Here is a 15581-nt window from a genome sequence, read left to right as displayed (position 1 = left end):
CTGAGAACTGACACTGTTGGAGGCTTTAGACCAGAGTCCTGTGCCTCTTACTAGAAGAGGCCTGGTGGCCAGCAGGGGCTGTGGAGAGTCCTGGGAAGTACGCTTGCCTCTTTGGATGTGTAATTAGCGTGTATTCACATTTAGGTCATACGTAAATCAGACATTCACGTCTAGGTCAGATGTAAAGTTGACAACTAGGTCAACTAGGGCAGGGAGCGTTGGTTCTGTGTGGGATGGGAAGACATTGGCAGCCATGTGTTTGTTGGCCCCAGTATACAGGTTCTGATTCTAAATGCACTTGGTTCAGGTGAGGTTTATACATGGGGCGACAATGATGAGGGACAGCTGGGAGATGGAACCACCAACGCCATCCAGAGGCCTCGGTTGGTTGCTGCCCTTCAGGGTAAGAAGGTCAACCGTGTGGCCTGTGGCTCAGCACATACCCTCGCCTGGTCGACCAGCAAGCCCGCCAGCGCTGGCAAACTCCCAGCACAGGTGAGTCCGGGCAGGCTGGGTGGGTCGGGGGCGAGCAAAGTGTGCTCCTGTCGCTTTGTGCTGCATCCTGTCGTTGAGTGTTTACAGAGGCTTCTCGGTGAGAAGAATTCAGGCTCAGTAAATGCTAACCAAACAGTGTATTTACGAGCCTCGATATTTGGCTGGTTGTGGTGGCTCATGCCTATAATCCCAACACTTTGGGAGGCCGAGGTGGGCGGATTGCCTGAACTCAGGAGTTCGGGACGAGCCTGGACAACATAGCAAAACCCTGTCTCTGCAAAATTAGCTGGGCATAGTGGCGTACACCTGTAGTCCCAGCTACTTGGGAGGCTGAGGGCTGAGGTGGGAGGATCGCTTGAGTATGAAAGGTTAAAACTGCAGTGATTGCACCACTGCTCTCTTGCCTGGGTGACAGAGTGAGACCCAGTCTCAAAAAAAACCTTAATATTCATGCCAGCCAACATTCTGTGTATACAGTGTGTATCACCTTCTATATCTTATAACCCTCACCAAACTGTTCTGATGTACATGCCTCACGCTTCTTAGTAAATATATTTGTATAGACTAATTTTTTTTTACAGTCAAACTGGACAGAATATTATTTAAAAAGCAGCACAGTGAGGTTTTGTAAAGCAAACTCAGAAACCATAATGCTTCTCTGGTTTTGAAACAATTGTTTTCAGAATCCTTAATGGATGCCACACTGTGGCCCCCTGTGCCTTTGGTGCCTGAGGGGCTGAAGGCCGTTTCTGTGTTCCAGGTCCCCATGGAGTACAATCACCTGCAGGAGATCCCCATCATCGCACTGAGGAACCGCCTGCTGCTGCTGCACCACCTCTCCGAGCTCTTCTGTCCCTGCATCCCCATGTTCGACCTGGAAGGCTCGCTCGACGAAACTGGACTCGGGCCTTCTGTTGGGTTCGACACCCTGCGAGGAATTCTGATATCCCAGGGAAAGGTATTCGAGTGGCGGTCTTTGCTCTAGGGGAAACTGGTGTCTTCAGTACATTGTAACCCAACAGAATTCCTATCCTGGGAATAGAACCCATAGAATACGGCTCATTCAGCAAATGTTCACGGAGTGCCTCCTGCATGCCAGGCTCTGTTCTGGGTACTTTATATTAATGAGAAAACAGACAAAAATTTCCTCCCTTTTGGAGTTTATATTAAAAACAAACAGTATGGTGCTTCCTCTCTGCTTCGTAATCTCTGCCTCTCACCGCTCCGGAAGGATGAGGTGGGCCTTCATAAACTAAGCCTTTGTTCCTGCGGTCCTCCTCTGCCTGCCTGGCCTCGTGGCGTTATGGCAAGTTCCACTGACACAGGAAGGCAGGCGATTGGACTGTTTCTCCCGGGATGTCCAGCAGAGGGGGCCAGGAGTCACAGATCGCTTACCTTGAAGGTCCGAGCCTGAATGTGTGGAGATTGCTGGCCGCGTGAGAATTAACAGGGGGTGGTGAGTAATACAGTCATGCGTGAGGACATCTGAAAGTCACCAGGCAGCTTTTGACCTGTAGATGTTGCTAATAATTGGAGCTTTCTAGAGGTTGGGTTAGTTTCTGGCAAGCAGCTTGACAAGATGATCTCGAAGGGGCTAATGATCCTACAGTAAGGGCATCTCTGTGTAGGGAAAAGCTTTAGAATTGGATTGAGGAACGCTAATCCTGATTGTGATTCTGTGATGTGTTTTGTTGTCAGATATCATGGCCCATTCTTAGTGATTTAATAACATTGAGATGTTTTGGAGTCCTGTCCCAGCAGGTTACTTTTTAAAGACTGGTTTTGTTTCCAATTGGCTAGAACGATTTCTACTGAACAGGACTGGGGCATTCATTTTACTTTCATGTGTGCCTGAGGGTGGAGGTGGTGAGGCTTGTGTTTAATGGAAAGATCATCTCTCTGATGAGAGAGGCAGAAGAAATCGTGGGCAGGTAAAATGGATAGGAAATGTAATTTCAATTACTATTCAATAATAAAAAGTAGCAAACGATTAATTTTACCTTCTTTTTTTAATCCTTCAAAGTTGTGATGAGAATAGGCAGTGCAGAGGTAAAAAACCTTTCTTTGGCCGGGCGCGGTGGCTCAACCCTGTAATCCCAGCACTTTGGGAGGCCGAGACGGGCGGATCACAAGGTCAGGAGATCGAGACCATCCTGGCTAACACGGTGAAACCCCGTCTCTACTAAAAATACAAAAACTAGCCGGGCGAGGTGGTGGGCGCCTGTAATCCCAGCTACTCGGGAGGCTGAGGCAGGAGAATGGCGTAAACCCGGGAGGCGGAGCTTGCAGTGAGCTGAGATCCGGCCACTGCACTCCAGTCCGGGCGACAGAGCGAGACTCCGCCTCAAAAAAAAAAAAAAAAAAAAAAAACCTTTCTTTGCAGGGAGAAAAATGGTGAGAGGCGGGGCACGTCCCACCTGGCCCTGTGCGAGTGTTGTGCAGGCTGTGAGCAGGGCATGGGTGGGAGCTGGTGTGTGGTAGGGGAGCGGTGGGCAGCAGCGTCTGGCACCTGCTGAGACTGCAGAAGGTCAGGGGAGTGTGAGGGCATCTGAAAGGGACCTCTGGTCAGGGACTGTGCAGGCAGCCTCGGTTCTGGTCCTGGGTGTGGTGAGGATCGGCCTCAGAGAGTGGGTGTTACTACTCCCGGTCCAGAGCACCAAAAGGGACTCTCCAGGAAGGTGGACGGGCCGGCGACTGGGAGGAGAGGGGAGTGCTCCTGTGGAGGGGGAGCTGCCCTGGGGTCCAGGCAGGGCCCGTGGGAGCAGGATGAGTCTGGGCTGTGCAAGAGGCGTGGGGCTGAGGTGCCTCCAGGATGCCCGTTCCGGGTCTCCTCTGGCGCTTGGGGCCCTCACCTCCTGCCTTGGAACAGCTTGGAGTTCTTAGCCTTTGAACTGGGCAAGGGCTCAGCCTCCACTGAGGGACCCTTGCGCTCCCACAGCCCACCCCTAACTGAAAGAAGGCACGATTGGCCACTTGGCCAAGAGAGCTGAGACCCCTGCTGACCTGTCTCCTCCCTTTCCATTGTCACGGCTGCTTGCTGCATCCTGCACCCTTTCCCCATGGGCATGGCCGACCTGCTCCCTCCTGGGGAAAGGCTGGGTCCTCACTGTGGCGCTCTTGTTTGGCCACGCCCTCCTATCTTCACCCCGGACACTCCCAATTTCTTTTAGTGTGATCGCAGCCAGGACCTCTGGTTGGCTCCACGGCGCTCCCCGGCCCTGTGGCTGCTGTGTGGCAGTCAGTGGTTTAACATCAGTCCCTGCCGCTGGTGGACTTAATGTTTGGCAGGGAAATCTTGACTTAGAGACCTGCGTCAGAGCAGGTGCTCGCCAGGCCCAGCCCTCCCTGTTCTGCGCCCTGCATGTGCTGAGCTCTTCCAGCCTCTGGCACGCTGGTGGGTGGAGGTAGTTTCCTGAGGGACCTGCCTCTTGCCTGGCCATTGGCACTGCCTGCCCTGACTTCTGTTCCTGTGCGCTTCAGTGCCAGCCTGGTCCCCTGCACCCTCATAGCTTGAGAAAAGGGAGCTGGCAGTTTTCTGTTCTTTTTTTTTTTTTTTTTTTTTTTTGAGACGGAGTCTTGCTCTGTCGCCCAGGCTGGAGTGCAGTGGCCAGATCTCAGCTCACTGCAAGCTCCGCCTCCTGGGTTCACGCTATTCTCCTGCCTCAGCCTCCCGAGTAGCTGGGACTACAGGCGCCCGCCGCCTCGCCCGGCTAGTTTTTTGGATTTTTTAGTAGAGATGGGGTTTCACCGTGTTAGCCAGGATGGTCTCGATCTCCTGACCTCGTGATCCGCCCGTCTCGGCCTCCCAAAGTGCTGGGATTACAGGCTTGAGCCACCGCGCCCGGCCAGTTTTCTGTTCTTAAGGTCTTCTTCAAATCAGATCTTAAACAAAACTAAGTCATGACTTGTCCAGGAGTGATGCTTTCTGTATCAGATTCTAAATTTTGTCTGTTTGATGTGTTTTAGGAGGCAGCTTTCCGAAAAGTAGTGCAAGCAACCATGGTGCGCGATCGTCAGCACGGTCCCGTCGTGGAGCTGAACCGCATCCAGGTAGCGCATGGAGAGACGTGTCCTGAGCTTTTCTTGTAGCCTGACAGCCTTAGAAGTGATGCTTTCGTGGGTGCCTGGGCCGGGACGAGAGCGCTGGTAGCCTGCCATCCCGTGCACCCCAACTTTAAAGAGCAGGCGCCACCTTCCTTTTTGTGGGCTTCCTGTGTGTGATGTGCTGGGCCTTCCAGGAATGTCAGCATGTTTCTTTATATAGAAGTAATGAAGATTTATCTCAGATAGTCCAAAAGCACAAACAAGGTCAGCAAGAATGGGGAAAATAAAATCAGCCCTCTTCCCACTGCATGATGATAACCGCTGCTGTTACATTGGGAGGTGTGTGTCTGTTTGTTACAGCCCAAGCAGGATCACTGCCTTTTAACATTTGCTGCGCTCCTCCCTGCCATGGAATAGGGCTCTGGGGCTGCTTGTGTTTGGCAGCTGCCTGCAGCCTGCTCCTCTCTTGCAGGAGTGTGTCCTGGTTTACTCTGTTAGATTTCTCTGATGGTGCTAGGGGGCCATGCCCACTTTTCTGTGGTCCAGGCAGGGCTGTCTGGGTGTGTCTTCGGTCGCCCCTTTCGTTAAATTCTGAGAAGTGGAGTGGGTCCCGGGCCCAGTGATAGTTTGATGATACATCCGATTATAGGTTATGACAGTTCATGCTCCCACTGTCCTCACACCCTCCCCTCACTGGTAGTTTCCTTTGCCAGTGTCATAGGCCAGAGTTACTAATATGTCTCATGGGTAGTAGTCAAAGAAACGACTAGGAGACCGTTTGTAAGTTTATACTGCTTCGAGTCTGTGTCAACTTGCAGTTACAAACAAAGAGGAGCCTCAGCCCCTGATGATACAGCGTGCAGAACTTGACATTTAATGCCCAGATGAAACTGGCCTCGCCTCTTGGATCAGACACAGAGAGCCATGAAGAACAAATTCTTTGTTCCTGTACCTTTGTATTAGCACATGATTTTTACCCTGATGTTGATTACATGACTAGAAATTATTTCAGAGTTATATTTGGGGGCATGTTGAATTAAGACACCAGACTCTTGTCCTTTGTTGGACAGCTCATGTGACCACATTGATGGAACTGGTCTCTTCACTGACGTCAGAGTGTTTAATGCTAAACTGTACGTCAGTCATGTCCTCAAATAAATAGTTTGTTTAACTAGGTTCATAAAAAAGCTTTTATTTCCCTACGTTGGATGACCGCTTCAGTTTGCTGTGCATCATAAACATTACAGCTTGTAAGAAAGGCCAGCCGATGCCTTCTGCATCGTCTAACCCCAGCGATTGAGTACGTCTCAACTTGCACCTCCCTCAAAACCGCACGCAGGCGTTTTGGGCCAGGGGCTCTCAGGGTGGATGTTCAAGCTCTCTCTTCAAGCCTGGGGGGGCTCTGAGCATCAGCGAAGCTTTGATAAACTAGGATGCAGGTTAGGCACCCTTACTTCTATCTTGGTATCATCTGAAATTTTTGAGAAGTCATTAAATGCTGAATGCCTCTTTCCTACACATCTTGCTATCCCCAGCTTGTGTTACAAAAATGTTCAGTATGCAATTGAAAAAACAACTGGGTAAATGGCAAACAAATTTATATTAGTCCTTCTGGCCGAGCGTGGTGGCTCACGCCTGTAATCCCAGCACTTTGGGAGGCTGACGTGGATGGATTGCTTGAGCCTAGGAGTTTGAGACCAGCCTGGGCAACATGGTGGAACCCCGTCCCTACAAAAAGTACAAAAATTAGCCTGGTGTGGTGGTGGGTGCCTGTAGTCCCAGCTATTCAGGAGGCTGAGGCAGGGGGATCGCTTGAGCCTGGGAGGCAGAGGTTGTAGTGAGCCGAGTTCATACCGGTGTATTCCAGTCTGGGCGACAGAGCTAGACACTGTCTCAAAGCAAACAAAAAACAACCTATATCGGGCCTTTTTTTTTTTTTTTCTTGAGACAGAGTCTTGCTCTGTCGCCCAGGCTAGAGTGCAGTGCAGTGGCGCAATCTCGGCTCAACTGCAACCTCCACCTCCCGGGCTCAAGCGATTCTCCTGCCTCAGCCTCCCAAGAAGCTGAGATTACAGGCGCGCGCCACCATGCCCGGCTAGTTTTTTTTTGTATTTTTAGTAGAGACAGGGTTTCACCGTGTTGGCAAGGCTGGTCCCGAACTCCTGACCTCAGGTGATCCACTTGCCTTGGCCTCCCAAAGTGCTGGTATTACAGGCGTGAGCTGCCACACCCGGCATCAGGCCTTCCTAAGAATCAGATAAACACCCTTCAGCCTAGTGTGCAATGTGGATTGACGTCTGGGGGCTGCTGTGGCTCAGCCACAGCCCCGGGTGCCATAGGTGGCTCCTTCCCATTCAGGGTAGCATGCCCCACCCCACCGAAGAGAGGAAATTTTCTACAAATGTGGAAATAAAAGTGATTTTCTGCCCAAAACTGAACATGGAGAAAAACATTCTATGAATTCAAGGTGTGCACAGGACACCAGCGCAGAGTCAGGAAGGCTGCACAGGCGCCTCCATCCCGCCACCCCGTGGCTGTGACAATGCGCTTGGGGCACCCCTCCCAAGGGGATGCCGTGGGAGGGGCTCTCACAGCTGTCTGGAAAGTTTGGAGACGCCAGAACACAGATCATCTTACTGGAGGGTTTTGTTTGTTGGGAATTTTATTTAGTTTTATAGCAGGATTGGAACGTCAGTACATAAAAACTTTTTTACATTTAAAAATTTATTACAGAATGATTACATGCACATTTCTGAAAATGTAGGGACTTCAGATTAAAGACAGTTAAAATCATCTGTGTTTCTGTTGAGCAGAGAAAGTGCTGTCCCGCAGGAGCCTGTCTCCTTCCAGGATCATGGCTGCTGTTTTCTGCAGCCTCTGAGCACAGCCAGCCTCTACTAGTGGGTGCTGTCGTGGAGAAGAGGCAGAGCCCCGTGGGCTTGGGGAGCTGGGTGCACCTGTCCTCTCACACGGCCGCCGTGACATAGGACATGTCCTGTTCTTTTCTTGTAGCCCAGTCTCCTCTGGGCATGATGGAGCCTTAAAAAGCTGCTGCGCGTTTCCAGGAACTCACATCTGTGAACACCTAGCCAAGTATGTGGCACGCAGACAAGTTCATTCTATAGGCAGCTGTGGCTTCTGTCTGTCTTCTTGTATTTTTAGTCTTGGTTATGGCAGCCTGTGCTGTAAGTTGTTTAAACTCAACTTTATGTGAGCTAAAGATAAAGAGAGCTTCACTGGAGGAGTCATCAGAATACATTCTCAGGACCATTTTTTCTTCAATTTTTCTTTTTGACATGCTTCCAGACTGGGCTTCTCAGATGATTCTGACGCACAGCCTTGGCCACCCGCCCTCCGATGCCCCGAGGTCCTGCTGTGGCAGGGGCCCTAGGGCTCCTGCCTTGATGTCTTTGGGAATTGAGTCCCCTGAGCCTTGGAAATTGTAGCTTAGGATGAGAAGGATGGGCAGCGAGAGTGACTGCCTGTGTTGGGGAGGCTGAGTGGCCCCGAGGCTTGGAAGTGGGATGGGTGGAAGTGGATGGATGGAAGTAGATATGGGAAAGGGCTGGTCCTGGCCGAGGTACTCACTGTATCTGCTTCAGTCTCAGGGGCATTGGGTTGAATCTTGGAGTGCCAGGAGTCTGTTCTGGTCTGCTGGGAGAGCTGCTTTTGGAGTTCCTGGTGTCTCATTTCCTGAGGTCATGGCAAGATGGTGAAGTGGCGGCAGTGCGTAGGGTGTGTGAATGGTCCGTGCCAAGGTGATGCTGCTAGGCCGCAGCTGTAGACGTGGTGGTAGTGTGTGTCATGTTGGAAGGTGTGTTCGTTCAGACACACTAGTCCTAGGGGCTGCTGGGCATATCACTGGCGACATGCCCAATGGGGTGGGGGCAGCAGTCTCGGGTGTTCAGAGTCGAGCGCCCTGGATGGCGGGGTCTGCAAGCAGGTGCGTGACCCGGGAGGGGCCCATGCGCAGTGCCTCCTCCTCATGCACTCGCCAGCTCCGCGTGTCCCCGGCTGTGTGCTTCCTGCTGCGGCAGCAGCCTCACGCTTGCTTGCTTCCTCCTCTCCAGGTGAAACGATCAAGGAGCAAAGGTGGGCTGGCCGGCCCCGACGGCACCAAGTCTGTCTTTGGGCAGATGTGTGCTAAGATGAGCTCCTTTGGTCCCGACAGCCTCCTCCTTCCTCACCGTGTCTGGAAAGTCAAGTTTGTGGGTGAGAACTTGCCGGGCGTGCTGGAGCACCTGTGTCCCTGGCAGTGGTTGCCTGAGCCCACGGGGAGCACAGAGGCCACATGGTGCGGGAGCGTTGGGGCTCTTCACACAGGACTGTGTGAGGGGACTTCAAGTGGCTGCTTCTCCCCTGCAGGTGAATCTGTGGATGACTGTGGAGGTGGCTACAGTGAGTCCATAGCTGAGATCTGTGAGGAGCTGCAGAACGGACTCACACCCCTGCTGATTGTGACCCCCAACGGGAGGGATGAGTCTGGGGCCAACCGAGACTGCTACCTGCTCAGCCCGGCCGCCAGAGCACCTGTGCACAGCAGCATGTTCCGCTTCCTGGGTGAGCTTCTCGGCCACTTGAACTGTTGCTGTGCCCTGTGCGTGCTCTTGAGTTAAAGTGTACCGTCTGTTTGAGGAGTGACAGTAGATATCTTGAATATCTGCTTTTAGTTTTTGAGACTAAAAACTAATAAAATGTTACCAATAAAAATGACTTTTAGAGCCAGGCGCAGGTGGCTCACGCCTATAAGTCTAGCCCTTTGGGAGGCTGAGGCTGGTGGATTGCCTGAGGTCAGGAGTTCGAGACCAGCCTGACCAGTATGGTGAAACCTCGTCTCTACTAAAAATACAAAAAAAAAAATTAGCTGGCTGTGGTGGCATGCACCTGTAGTCCCAGCTACTCAGGAGGGTGAGGCAGGAGAATTGCTTGAACCCAGGAGGCAGAGGTTGCAGTGAGCTGAGATTGCACCACTGCACTCCAGCCTGGGCACACTCCGTATCCAAAAAAAAAAGAAAAGACTTTTCATGTTGATCGTGCATTTCACCAACATTATGGAAGCGAACAAGGTATGCTGTTGACTTCCGTGCCTAGCATTGAGGGCCTGACGGTGGTGGACCGTTGGAAGCTCTGTGCACAGTTACAGGCACTGGCAGAGCCAGCGGGCCCTGGCCACGTGCTGAGGACTGGAGACTGCCTTGAGCACTCAGAAAATGTGAGATTCTGTTTCTGCATCTTCAAGGTTTATCTGAGACTTGGGATCACAGGGGGTTGAGGTCTTCACCATTGGCCAGTCCCTCCCTCCTGTCCCACTGAGGGTGTGCAGAGTGTCCTCGGCTGTGCGTCCCACCACAGCCAGCACCTCCTGGGCAGGGCTGTAGCTCCCTGGAGGACACTCCCGTGGGGAAGTTCCAGCTCTTTGCTGTCAGAAGAAGAAGAATTGGCCTCTGTGTGGCTTAAACTAGTGTGTGTGCAGAAGGGATGTGAAGAGTTAGAGGCTTATAGGCACAAAAGGAAATGACAGATGTAGAGGAGGACAGATGGTCCTGAGGAAGGGCCTAGACCTATGATTTGCGTGTTACGGTTTCAGAAGGTTCTGAGGCCTCAGTGTGGAGCTGCTGCCAGTGGCGTATGTGAGTGAGCGGGAAGTTTTGTCATCCTTTTCAAGTGTCCTCTGTCACTTGTGTCCTGAATGATCAGGTGTGCTGCTGGGCATTGCCATCCGAACCGGGAGTCCCCTAAGCCTCAACCTCGCTGAACCTGTCTGGAAGCAGCTGGCTGGGATGAGCCTCACCATCGCGGACCTCAGTGAGGTAACTCCCTGGGGCGCAGGCGGGGCCTCTGGGGTCTTGTTAACAGGCACAGTCTGTTCTGCGGGTCTGGTCAGGCTGTGAACTCTGGCCTAACTCAGTGCCCAGGTGATGCAGAGGCTCCTGGCTGTGGGCCATCTTTGAGTAGCAAAAAAAAAAACAGATCATCTACTTTCTGGTGTTTTGTAACATACACTGTCTTGTCAGATAAGGAAGCTCACTGCCTCCCCTGTGAAGAAGCTGAGCTTCTGGGAAGCCAGGGGTCCGCGAGTCAGGCTTGCACAGGAGGCTCTGTCCTGGGGCGACCACAGCCAGCTCATCCCTCATGGCTGTGTTGTGCCTCGGCTGCAGGGCGGGAATCCTTGCTAGCCAGTTGCTGTAACTTTCTCAGTGGTTAGTTTTAAGCACTTGACTGAACTGTGAATTCTTTGTTCAGCTCCTTGGGTGAAGTACTGTCTCGTTGCTCCTCTTCTGTCTTGGTGTGTGCTGTGTAATTGCAGCCTCGAGATGCATTTGAGGCTGACCCCGGCTCCTGCTTGACAGAGTGTGCTGGGTGGACTGGGATCTGGGGTGGAGACGAGCCCTGGGTCGACACATGGACTTTCTTTTTCTCCTTAAAAGGTTGATAAAGATTTTATTCCTGGACTCATGTACATCCGAGACAACGAAGCCACCTCGGAGGAGTTTGAGGCCATGAGCCTGCCCTTCACGGTGCCGAGCGCCAGCGGCCAGGACATCCAGCTGAGCTCCAAGCACACACACATCACCCTGGACAACCGCGCGGAGTACGTGCGGCTGGCGATAAACTACAGGTTGGTGGTCATCTGTCTCTGTCACATTGACACAGATAGCAAAAGTAGCAGAAAATGGTTGCGTGGACATGTGTGTTTTTCAGGAGTGTCATCCACAGTACAGTAATGGATTTGGCTGCAACTATTGCTGATCTGTGGATATGAAGCTTGTTTTGTGATCAGGGTTGGTGTTTATTACTCCTAACTCTAACCAGAATACCCAGATCAGCAAAATCCACCCATTTGGGTCACTGCACCTGAAGAGGCCATAGTTTTTGCCCCTGTGTGCTTTCTTTGTTGGCTTCCCTGGGACAGGGCTGTGTCTGGGGCTGTCTCGACCCCCTCCAGGCTGCTAGAGTGACACAGAGCAGCCTTTGCCAGGTGTCCAGGTGTGACTGTGCACAGGCCTTTGGGCGCTGTGATTCAGGCTTGGCTGGTCATTACCACCACCCACAGTTTCCACTGCTTGTCCCATGTCCCCTGGAAGCACCTGAGAGTGTCTGGATGAGGCCGCGTGCGGTGGGTGTGCCCTGTGGGCTCTGGTGGGGGTGGTCCTGGCAGGTGTCCTGGGTGGTGCTGTCCCGTATCGTGTCTGCCGTGGGTCAGACACATGGCGTCTCGGGCCTGTGGCAGGTGTGCGTGTCTTTCCCCTCTTGGTGCTGGCTTCTCCTGGGGTATCCAGTGGATACTGAGAGTGGTGGCTTGGGGTGTGTGTAGCTGTGGGTGGTCGTTAGGCTGGCTGTACCCCGTCTCCCGGACGAGATGAGCCGAGTGTCGGGAGAAGTTCTGCAGTGCTGAGCTGCTAAGCATGCTCATGCCATCTGGAGCTGGTGCTGTCCTCCCAGTTGGGAAGTGTGTGGCCGCAGTGCTGCGTGCCAAGGATTGGTGTGAGCAGAACAAAGTCAGTGTCACCGAAGACAGAAGTGTAAAGTGAGCTTTTTCTTCCAGACTCCATGAATTTGATGAGCAGGTGGCTGCTGTTCGGGAAGGGATGGCCCGCGTTGTGCCTGTCCCCCTCCTCTCACTGTTCACCGGCTACGAGCTGGAGACGATGGTATGCTGATCCCCAGGTGGGGCTGCCCTGCAGCTGCCTTTTGCCTGCTGACCCACAAATCAGTGACCGTAGTTCAGAGTCAGAGCCTTGCCTGTGTGTTGACTGAAGGGAGTGCACTCTGAGCGCGTCCCTCCACCCGCCTGCAGGAGGCTGTATGCGGGCCCACCCAGAGCCCCCAGACCTTTCCCTGCCCCACACAGGCCTTGGTGTAGAGAGGGAGCGTGATGGAGTCTTGTGGAAATGCCAGGGTGGGAAGCATCACATGGCCCTGACAGACATCCTCCTGCAGGTGTGTGGCAGCCCTGACATCCCCCTGCATCTTCTCAAGTCGGTGGCCACCTACAAAGGCATCGAGCCTTCCGCGTCGCTGATCCAGTGGTTCTGGGAGGTGATGGAGTCCTTCTCCAACACAGAGCGCTCTCTCTTCCTTCGCTTCGTCTGGGGCCGGACAAGGCTGCCCAGGACCATTGCCGACTTCCGGGGCCGAGACTTCGTCATCCAGGTAGGCTCCTGGCTGGGCTTGGCAGCCCTGGGCTGATGTCGGCCAGTGGTGGCCAGGTCCTCACCCACGGTCCTGCAGCACATGGAAAAATGGGCCTCTTGTGTCTTCACAGAAATGAAAATGGAAAACATCCAACTTCTCTGATGTGAAGGCTCAAAATGTTATGATTATGTGTTTTGGGTACAATTACCTGTTTTTTTTTGTTTTTTGTTTTTTTGAGATGGAGTCTGGCTCTGTCGCCCAGGCTGGAGTGCAGTGATCAGATCTCAGCTCACTGCAAGCTCCGCCTCCCGGGTTTACGCCATTCTCCTGCCTCAGCCTCCTGAGTAGCTGGGACTACAGGCGCCCGCCACCTCGCCCGGCTAGTTTTTTTGTATTTTTTAGTAGAGACGGGGTTTCACCGTGTAGGCCAGGATGGTCTCGATCTCCTGACCTCGTGATCCACCCGTCTCGGCCTCCCAAAGTGCTGGGATTACAGGCTTGAGCCACCGCGCCCGGCCTGATTACCTGTTTTTTAAAAATGTATCTGGCCATCCCCAGAATACACCACTGCTGTGTCAGCCCACTCTAGATTTCAGACACACGCAAAGCACTCGCTCAGTTGTCTGGTCGAATTGGGTGAGTCACTAAATAACATGCTACATGCTGAGAAAAATGAGGCTGCTCGTAGGATTGAGAACAAGGGTTTTGCTTTGGGTTCCAACCCTGTGGGCCAGTGGTCAGAAACAAGCTCGACGGACCTGCCGGGTCACTGAGAGGGGGTGGCCTCATGCCCCTGCTCTCTGTTGGGACCGTAACAGCAGTGCCTGGGTGGATGGATCGATAGGGTCCACTTTTCCCAGCATGTGCCCAGCAGGGCCTGACCTGCGTCTCTACCAGGGTTAGAAAAGTGGCCGTCTTTCAGGGTCACCTTGGAGAGTATGCATAGTTTTTTATCTTAGAAGCTCAGTAATTCTTAGTTTTTGTCCATAATTCTTGCTGTTTCTTAGTATCTTAATCTGTAGTGGTCAGAGTTGGGCTGGTAGTGGGCTGGTGAGGAGCTCTCCCGTGGTCACGTGCCTGGCCCTCCGCCTGCCAGGCCTCCCCGGGCCCACAGGGGTGGTGTGGTCCTGGGGCCCTGTTCCCCGGATGACCATAGAGAGCCGTCGTCTCCATAGTGAGGTGCTGTTTCTTACTCCAGTTTCTAGGAATTAGTTGCACCTTGTTACTCCTAAAGTTGGTTGGATTATGTTTTCTGCTGTTTGGTTCTTAGCAAAATACATGGTTTTGTGAGCACGAAGAGCCTAATGAGTACAGTAAAGTAGACTGCAGCCATGTTCAGTTTCTGAGCACGTCATATTTCTGCTCAACAGGTGTTGGATAAATACAGCCCTCCAGACCACTTCCTCCCTGAGTCCTACACCTGTTTCTTCTTGCTGAAGCTGCCCAGGTATTCCTGCAAGCAGGTGCTGGAGGAGAAGCTCAAGTACGCCATCCACTTCTGCAAGTCCATAGACACGGATGACTATGCTCGCATCGCGCTTACAGGAGAGCCGGCCGCTGACGACAGCAGCGACGATTCAGATAATGAGGATGTCGACTCCTTTGCTTCAGACTCTACGCAAGATTATTTAACAGGACACTAAGATGGGGAAATGTCCTTGTGAAACGAAAGCCTGAGCCAGGCGGCAGAGCGCTCGCTGCTGTGTAGACTGTAGGCTGCCTGGTGTGTCTGATGAGAAGCGTCTGTCCTCAAGCCAGGCGGGAGGAGGGGGTGGAGAGACTGACTGGCCATGCTGGGAGTGACAGTGGAAAGGTCCGCCTGTGCGCGTGGAACACTGTGGACGCTCAGCTTCCAAGGGTCTTCTCACCCGTAATGCTGCATTACATGTAGGACTGTGTTTACACAGTGTGTAAATGTTTATATAAATACCGAATTGCAGCATCCCCAAAATGAATAAAGCCTTTTTACTTGTGGGTGCAATCGATTTTTTTCTTTCTCCTTTCTTTCAAGTGTGGTGAGTCGTCTTGATTGTATATTGGAAATAACTGTGTAACAAATCGTTATTATAAATATTTCAATTAATTTTACTCTGAATTTGTTTATTAAAAGCCTTTTGAACATGAAATGATCAGTATTACTTGAATGCATCCAGAGGATATTTAAACCAAAATGAAAAACCAGAAGGCCATTTGGTGTCCCCTCTCCCATGTGTCCCCTTCTAGCACATGCATTATGTCATCTGAATTGAGGCCTTTCTGTGAACAGCGTCATAACTTCTATCATGGAAAGTGTACTATATATAATGTTTGTGTCATGTATATGCCTAAATTTTAATTATCTATAAATAAAACATCTGTCGTAAAAGTGTAGGCTGAGCTTTCTTAACCAGTTAGACTAGCACCAGGGGATATACTGCAACCAAAAAGTCAGTCAGTCCTTGATACAGCAGTAGGTGAGATTTCAGCCAAGTTTAGATTTTTTTTTATTACAGAAGCCAAACTCAAGTCACAAAGAAGTGATTAGGAGAATGGAAGGTTCCAGGGGACCAGCTGGTGGCAGGGGCTGAAGGGCTCTGGAGCCTTCAGGGTTTCCTCCGGCTTCCTCCCCAGTCCCATGTGTCTGCACAGCCTGGCCTTCTGCTTTCATTGACCTGGGCTGAGAGGCTTCAGTCCAGACAGCCATGGTGCACGGTTCGGGCTGCTTGTGTATGGCACACACGCTTGTCTGCAAAGGGTGGGACTGAGAACCGGCTAGGAAAACTGGCTGGCAGGTCTAACGCGTTAGAGCTTGAGCTGAACAGTATCAGATTGAGGCAGGACTATATTTCACGTTGGGAGACAGTTTATTCAGGGACACAATGTTTGGCACTCACACAAGATCCAAAGAGGGGAAGTTTTTTTTTCTG

General features: G+C 52.1%; 1 protein-coding gene across 5 annotated transcripts in view; it reads left to right on the top strand.

Annotated features, from left to right (window-relative positions):
* The window catches only part of LOC117070996 (E3 ubiquitin-protein ligase HERC2-like), a 57332-nt gene extending 42300 nt beyond the window's left edge, over positions 1–15032 (top strand). For 4 of the 5 annotated variants that reach the window (XM_033190814.1, XM_033190813.1, XM_033190815.1 and 1 more), the window contains 10 exons: positions 308–495; positions 1256–1453; positions 4462–4545; positions 8610–8751; positions 8905–9099; positions 10237–10349; positions 10968–11158; positions 12086–12191; positions 12481–12693; positions 14046–15032. In XM_033190814.1, coding sequence (XP_033046705.1) covers positions 308–495; positions 1256–1453; positions 4462–4545; positions 8610–8751; positions 8905–9099; positions 10237–10349; positions 10968–11158; positions 12086–12191; positions 12481–12693; positions 14046–14318 — 1703 coding nt within the window. In that variant the 3' untranslated portion in view covers positions 14319–15032. Of the gene's footprint in view, positions 1–307; positions 496–1255; positions 1454–4461; positions 4546–8609; positions 8752–8904; positions 9100–10236; positions 10350–10553; positions 10740–10967; positions 11159–12085; positions 12192–12480; positions 12694–14045 lie in introns of those variants that run through there. The other variant, XM_033190817.1, reaches the window with a different exon arrangement.
* The last annotated feature ends 549 nt before the right edge of the window (positions 15033–15581 follow it).

Source organism: Trachypithecus francoisi, unplaced genomic scaffold (assembly GCF_009764315.1).
Source record: "Trachypithecus francoisi isolate TF-2019V2 unplaced genomic scaffold, Tfra_2.0 Lachesis_group3, whole genome shotgun sequence".
NCBI classification, from domain to species: Eukaryota; Metazoa; Chordata; class Mammalia; order Primates; family Cercopithecidae; genus Trachypithecus; species Trachypithecus francoisi.
Note: the sequence above shows the minus strand (reverse complement) of the source record. Positions and strands in the feature narration are given on the sequence as shown.